The 7,671-nt window shown below is 33.9% G+C and overlaps 1 protein-coding gene across 2 annotated transcripts in view; it reads right to left on the bottom strand.

Annotated features, from left to right (window-relative positions):
* Window positions 1–2,408: 2,408 nt before the first annotated feature.
* Window positions 2,409–7,671, bottom strand: part of LOC109859611 (uncharacterized aarF domain-containing protein kinase 2-like) — a 6,796-nt gene continuing 1,533 nt past the window's right edge. Inside the window, exons 2-9 of one of the 2 annotated variants that reach the window (XM_020437999.1) lie at window positions 6,659–6,891; window positions 6,433–6,508; window positions 5,195–5,327; window positions 4,790–4,907; window positions 4,171–4,392; window positions 3,791–4,024; window positions 2,946–3,059; window positions 2,409–2,629 (exon numbers count right to left, since the gene is read on the bottom strand). In XM_020437999.1, coding sequence (XP_020293588.1) covers window positions 2,411–2,629; window positions 2,946–3,059; window positions 3,791–4,024; window positions 4,171–4,392; window positions 4,790–4,907; window positions 5,195–5,327; window positions 6,433–6,508; window positions 6,659–6,891 — 1,349 coding nt within the window. In that variant the 3' untranslated portion in view covers window positions 2,409–2,410. The remainder of the gene's footprint in view (window positions 2,630–2,945; window positions 3,060–3,790; window positions 4,025–4,170; window positions 4,393–4,789; window positions 4,908–5,194; window positions 5,328–6,432; window positions 6,509–6,658; window positions 6,892–7,671) is intronic. The other variant, XM_020438000.1, reaches the window with a different exon arrangement.

Raw genomic sequence — 7,671 nt, 5'->3', positions numbered from 1 at the left:
CGCACGCAAAATAAAATTACATTTAAATATGTATGACAAACTGTGTAACAGCAACATAATTTATAAGAGGCTATTAAAATAGAATTGCAAATTAAGTAAGCGTCAAATAATCGCTCGATAATTATCGATATTTTGAAAGAGTTTCGAGAGAATAACGCGTATATGTCGTCATTTTACCTTAATTTTCTCATTACTATGTATTTATACGTGTGTGTGTGTTCACGGTCAAAAGAATATCCGGTGTTGATCCGACACACCCTGTATATATGCGCGCAAACATCTGTTCCTTCTGCGGCGCGCGAAATAATCGCGCGCATAAATAAAACCACGAACCAAGTGCCACCACGCCGTGCGTGTTTCACCGGTGAAAACGTGACTTTTCTGTTCTGTGATTTTTGGGACTCCCGAAAGAGAAGTCCCGCACGGTTGAGTCGAGGAAGCCAACGTTCCGTGAAAGTTCGCGAGATAACGCCGCAATATATAATTTGTACGAACACAGTCGGCGATAGTCGGCGTTTTTTTTTACGTCAAAATATAAACAATATTTATTATCTTAATAATTCCTCTTTCTTTGCACATCGTGATTTGCGAGTGGTTAAGAGAAGAAAGAGGGATTACATTTTTTTTTTATATTCTTTTCCGTCGAAATGAAATACTCGTCACGTTTTCTCGTCGAAGATTACAGTTACTTTTTGCCATGTGTATATGTGTTTGCGAAATATACGATAGTTTTGCTAAAAATAAACCACAGGGTCAAAGCGCAGTGTCGTTTTTAGCATCGCAAACGTCTATGTTAATTATCTGGAAAGACGATTAGTTTACTTTCTTTTTTTTTTTTTTACATATGATCGTCGTCATCTAATAGGACCGAACTTAAATCTGAATCTTCGACCGGTTTTTCTAATTTGGCGACGATGAATTCTATTTGATTCTATCCACGCGAGTGTGCTTGGAATTTTAATTGTCTGCTATAGGCGCGTCATGCACGCATATATATATATTTGTGCGCGTCTTCATTTGTTTCTCTTTATCTTCGAAAAGGTCAAGGATGTTCTATCCAATAACAAAATTGTGTTACAAGCGTATTTGCGAGAAATCGTTTAAATCGTTTTAATTTTTTTCAATATAAATTTTTAGAAATCATTTGTAAAAATCAACTGCGCGCAATACGATCGCGAGTCGATTTGATAAAAGTTATTGATCGAGCATTGTAAATAAAAGTAAACAATATGAAGAAAAGAGAGGTGAAAACAATAAAAACTAAAATAATAATATATTTTTGAATCGTGACGACGATGTGTTTTTGGAAAAATAATTTTTTTTTCTATGTACTCTAATTTGTTTATTTTGTCGAATTTACGGGTTATCAGTTTCTTAAGAAAAATAATTTTTAAAGGGGTAAAATAATTTTTTACGAGTTATCAGTTTCTTAAGAAAATTAATTTTTTCTTTCTATGTACTCTAATTTGATTATTTTGTCGAATTTACGGGTTATCAGTTTCTTAAGAAAAATAATTTTTAACGGGGTGAAATAATTTTTTACGAATTATCAGTTTCTGAAGAAAAATAATTTTTTTGTTTTCTATGTACTCTAATTTATGATTATTATTTTGTCGAATTTACGGGTTATCAGTTTCTTTAAACAGCAACAGATATGTTGATAGCTATAGTATATATATATATATAACGTATTCACTTCTTTTTGACTTTGTGTTGAAAAAGAAAAGAACTTCAACTTCGATTAATAATCCAGCTTCTATCCATCGAGCGGTAAATTTATACACACAATTCGCGCGCGCGTATCTTTATGCGATCGCAACACACACCGAAGAGATCTTGTCGGAGCCAACCAGGAAGCGACCGCGTACAACTAGCCGCTCGCCGCAATTTTATTCGATGGCGAATATACACGGGCGCGATACTCGGATAGCGTAAATAAAAATAAAAAAAAAAAAAAGAAAGATATCTCAAATAAATCTATCTGTATAAGAAGTCTCAACTACACATGTCGAAATTATTTTCTAGATAAATTTTTTTTAAATATCTTTTACGACGTCTTTCGGATTTTCGTTTCGCCGTCTAGACGTTTTGTTTGTCTCAAACCGGAATGGAATTTTCCCCGCTCTTTGCTTTTGTTTGCAAATCGCGTTATTCAAGCTGAGAAGTTTCTTTCTCAATTTAAAACTGATTTCACCGCGTAATGTGTGAATTCACTCTCACGTGCTGCAATAATTGAAAAATTTTAGTATCCGTTCTCCTCGAACATCGGTGTCTTGTTGAGAAAAAAAAACAAAAAAAATGAAAGAGAGAAAAAAAGAAAAAATATTCTCAACACATAAAATATATAATAATTGTAATTATAATAATAATAATGCGATAAATATTTTATTACGTGTATTGCGTGTATTTTTTACAAGATTCGAATCTTCGACTTCAGTCGTTGCGCGCAGTCGTTGCTGACGATGTACGGCAGAATCTCCGTAAAAATGTCGATGTTAGGATCGAGACATCGGCCGAGACCTTCGATCACCAGCATGCTGAGAATCACATTGCTAAAGGCTCCATCCTGCTTAACTCGATGACGAACCATTGCGGAGAATAATTCCGTCAAAACGGTACTCACGTTTACCTGTGAGAATATTCGAGACGGTTATATGCGCGCGCACATTTATTACATACAAGCTAATTACGTTTAAGCAGAAAACGATATTTAAGGCAATTCAATTTTTGTCGATGTATGTTTTTTTTTTTATGTCTATTTTTTATTTATTTTTATTTTTTTGTTTTGCAAAAACGCAAACGTCAAACTGAAAAGCAACTTAGAAATTTCGCAAAACACACTGAGAACGATTTTGAATCGTGTATTAAAATCACGATACACGACACATTGTTCTTTTTAGCAATTCTCTTTGAACTTGTTGAAAAGCAAATTTCACGTTACTAACATTGAGCGAGTTTCGTTGAGCGCTCAAGATGTTCCTCATCGAGCGTTTAAAGCCGTCCGAATCGGAAGTCGTGCACGAACTGTGCTCCAAAATATGCTGCGCTGCCAATTCGCCCTAACACAAAATGTATTTTTACGAAATATATTTTTCTAAAATTCAAATTGTAAATATATATATATACATATATTATATATTTTGAAATATATAGATATATATATATATATATATTTCAAACTGATACCAATATATAAATTCGATCATTAAATTTGCACATTGTTTAGCGAACTTTTTTTGTTTATTGTTTGTTTTTGGATAGACAATTTGATACTTTATATATATATTGAATTATATATATATATATATACTTTATATATATGGACCGTTTATTTTGAAAGTGGTGTAAGTCCATTTTCTTTTGTTTCGTAAACTAGTTATACATAAAAAATTTACATTAAATTAAGCATGAATTACGTGATATCTCATTTTTTTCAAAAATGGACCACTTTCAAAATAAACGGTCCATATATTGAAATACTTTATATATATCGATAAAATCAAAAAAACTGCCAAAATCAGAATTCGGCAGAGAACGTGCTAATTAATTTCTTTGACATACATTTTTTACCGACGATAATTGACTCACATTGAGTAAAGAAACAAAAATGTGATACAAAATAATTTTTTACATTAAATGCAACAGTTGAGCTTTCTCTCTGATCGGCATTTTCTACTAACAGAACAAGGTCAAAGGTACATTACACAGAAGAAGTAATAAAAAAAAAAAAAAAAAACGTTATCAAACAAAGGAAACGTTGTTGAACGAGCAGAAATAAAGAAAAGCTTACGTTTCCCATTAGGACCGAGTGAAATACATTCCGAAGATTTTGTCGACAACGGTCATTTAGCGATGCCACTAGGCCACAGTCGAGAATGATCAAACGTGGATCGTCCGCCACGTAATCGGGGGTAATGACCCGTCGAAAGGTGTTGAACAGGCCCGGCTTCCTCAAGACGGCCGCTTTTTCGACTAAAATGTTGCCCGGATGCAAGTCACAGTGAATCAAGTTGTCCCTAAATACCTGCGGGTGTGTATTCGCACGTGTTTTCTCGAAGGGGGGAAAATCACAAGAGATAAAAAAAAAAGTTACTTCGTTTCTCTCTATGAAAAAAATTAATAAAAAAATTTAAAAAAAATTATCGTTCGCGCGTTCAAGTTGCCACCGACCATTTTGAGAATCGTCGCGATTCCAATCTTGGCGAGTTTTCTCTGCAAAGCTACGTCGTTGTGCTCGAGGTAATCGGATATCGGCGAACCCTCGTGGAAACTCTCGACGAGTATCTCGCGACGAGTCAAGTGCGTGTAAGGATGCGGAAACACAATGTCTCTTCTTCTCGAAAAGTTCGTTGAAAATCTACCGAGATTCACGGCTTCCGTTCGCATATCAATCTTTGCGGACAATAACACAATTTCAGATTAAGATATTAAGTCTTATGTGTGTGTGTGTATGTGTGTTTATTATTTAATATTCTTAATTTCAATTAGTTTAGAGATTTGTTAAACCGAAATTCCGCGCGAATTCCGATCGCACATTTTCTCAATCTTGTTCTCACAATTTCGTTGGAATTAAACAATTCTATTTACATATACAAAGCAATTTGCATAATAAGTTTGTCCACTTTCCGCGAAAAAAAAAAAAAAACAAAGTTCTCGAATATTCGACCGAATCGGTTGCGACTTCGGGATTGTTCTTTTTTTTTTTTTTTTCTCGTTACGCAATGAGAAGAAAGGAGCGTGCGCGAGAGCGCGTGGGAACGCGCGCGCGCGTTTGTGCGAAGTTAGTTACTTGGTTTTCCATTATGCGCGCGAATTCGTCGATGCAATCCGCGAGGCTGAGCCAATGCAGTTCCGGTATGAAATACGTGGCGCACTTGGAGATTCCGCGCATTATCGCGATGTCCCTTCTAAAAGCAAAATAAAGAAACATGCATACAGGGTGTCTCGTTATTTTACCGTGCATTACCGATATCTCGCGGCAGATTCTTTGCTCTTCGTTCTTTCTGTGTGAAAAATTTTTCTTTCGTAACAATCAAAACAACAGTTTTGACCGATTTCAAAGAAAAATTTCGAGAAAACTTTTTGTTAAAAAAAAACGACGTTTTTTCCGAAACTTAATTACACATTAGGATACGGTTTTGGTTTCGGGTGTTCGTCGAAGAGAAAACTATCTCTTCAAAACAAATGTGTGTACTTGAGTTGGTCCGTGATTCCGGGATGCAACACTTTTACCGCTACGGCTCGTAATCTCCTGGCGCGCGGATCGGGAAATGTAAATTCAATACTTTCGTCGGGAGTTTTATCTAAGCCTGAATCTTGAAACGAACCTGAAATAACGAAATAAAAATAAACACATTATTTTAATATCGCGGCGATATATATATATATATATATATATATATATATATATATATATGTATGTAGCAATGAAATCACGTTTTGTTTCAATTACTTGTCACACGCGCGATATATAATTACGCAATATCGTAAAAAGAAAATCTTTCACGTTAATTTAAAAATAAAGAAATTAGATTAATTTGTACATATGTTTTTTTGAATTTATGTTTTAAGTGATTTCTCTCTATATTATTTTATATATACATACCCGGATAGTCAAATGTGAAAACTCAATATAAAGCAAATCATTGTAATAGATTAAGTTGCTCGCCAATTGCTGTTGTGTTTTTGTTTTTATTTAATACAACGAAAATGCTTTTTGTCAATTCGGTATCAATATGCTGAGGTTTATTATCAATCAATTGTTGTAGCGCCAATGTTTGTGACAAGTGAGTCAGCAATATGTGAGCAATAATTTTTATTCACAAGTTGAGAAAATTAATTTAAGTTTATTGTCAAAATGAGTTGTTGGGAACTTGCTGTTACACCGAAAAATTGTATTCTTGTTTTGAGGAGAGATATCCCACTTACTTTAAGTATATTTTATACTAAAATAGGCGCCAGGAAGTTTCTTATTTTAAGAGGAAAATCCTCTAAATAGTAATATTGATAAGAATATATACTGATTAGAATATAAAAAGCCTCTATAGAAAAACATATATATCTCACTATCGAAAAAGACTATATTCTTAAATAAAGAATATATTCTTAATTTATATATTCTTAAATAAAAAATATATTCTTAATTTATATATTCTTAAATAAAGAATATATTCTTAATTTCAGAAGAATATCATCTAAAATCTTGAAGAAGATTTTTTAAATATAAAATCTTCTACTTACAAGAATATAATTTTTTCGATGCATTATATTTTAAAAACTGTTGCTGCAAGAACATACTGAAAAGAGGATACACCCTTTTTTGTTACATTGCCGAAAACATGTGAGCAATATTTGTAGGGCAAGTTGCCAACAACTTGCACTCGGTTGGCTATCTGGATATATAATATTATAACAAACATTTTTCTGCGTTACTTTTCGCGCAGCGCGACATTCGAGACTTACTAGTCGCAGCATCCATCGCGCTCAAGTCGATCCACGCTTTGTACACCTGCAAGGTGTAAAAAACGATACATAAACTCGGGGAAAATCATGACTATACAATGCTTGTGAATGTTACGTAACCACGTCCGATTTATACGTGATCGATGACTGTTCGTTTGAGTCACAATCAAAGATAATATATCACCTCTCTGCGTACCTGCGCGCAGCATCCCGATCCGATCGGACTTTCACCGTCAAATCTCACGAATAACTTCCGCCAGGAAGGGCCGTACGTAGAGTTGAGCACGCGTTTTGTATGCAGCCAAGAATGTGGCGTTGCGTGTCGTTGAAGCCGCGACATTGCGTTGCAAACCTCTCGCGAGAAAATATCTCGCCTCGTGGATATCCATTGGCCGAATTTGATGAAAACCGGACCGAGAAATTCGATGCCTGGAAAAATTTGTTGTTTTTTTTTTTTAATATTATCTCACGTACATACATTGCACTTGTCTTGTTTTAATATTGTTACAATTTTTTGAAATTAAATTACTGTTTAATTTGACATCTCTTAACTCTTCGTCCGTAGACTGGGTCTTCCAGACCCACTCAAAAATTGCGCGTCGTTTCTAGAAAAAAAAATAAGTTTTTCTTAAACGTTTATATCTTCGAAACTACTGGAGAGATTTTTTCAATCTGTTTTTTTTTTTTTTTTTTTATCGACGCAGAATCGTTCAAACTTTCGATAAAAAAAAAGAGAAGTTGAACAAATATCGATTCTTTGCGAAGATATTCGATCTTAAAGTTGCGCGGGTCTCGCAGACCCAGTCTACAGTTCTCGTAGGTTTTTTTTTTATTTCTACGGTCGAAGGGTTAAGTGTGTAATACGTACATGTGTATATGTTTAAAGTGAAATTAATTTTAACAATCAATAAATTAAATTGAGGATCTCCTCCGGTTCGTGAAGTTTATTAAACTTAATAAATGAATAAATAATTAGAGTCTTAAAGAGCCATTGGCAGGATGTTGTGCGGAAAATATGTCTTATTATGTGTGTACATCGAAAAAATGGTATTCTTGTTTTGAGGATATCCCACTTACTTTAAGTATATTTTATACTAAAATAGGCGCCAAGAAGAGTTTCTTATTTTAAGAGGAAAATCCTCTAAATAGTAATATTGATAAGAATATATACTGATTAGAATATAAAAAGCCTCTATAGAAAAACATATA

Source organism: Pseudomyrmex gracilis, unplaced genomic scaffold, assembly GCF_002006095.1.
Source record: "Pseudomyrmex gracilis isolate BER0280 unplaced genomic scaffold, ASM200609v1 scaffold_271, whole genome shotgun sequence".
NCBI classification, from domain to species: Eukaryota; Metazoa; Arthropoda; class Insecta; order Hymenoptera; family Formicidae; genus Pseudomyrmex; species Pseudomyrmex gracilis.
This window is presented reverse-complemented; position numbering and strand designations above follow the sequence as displayed.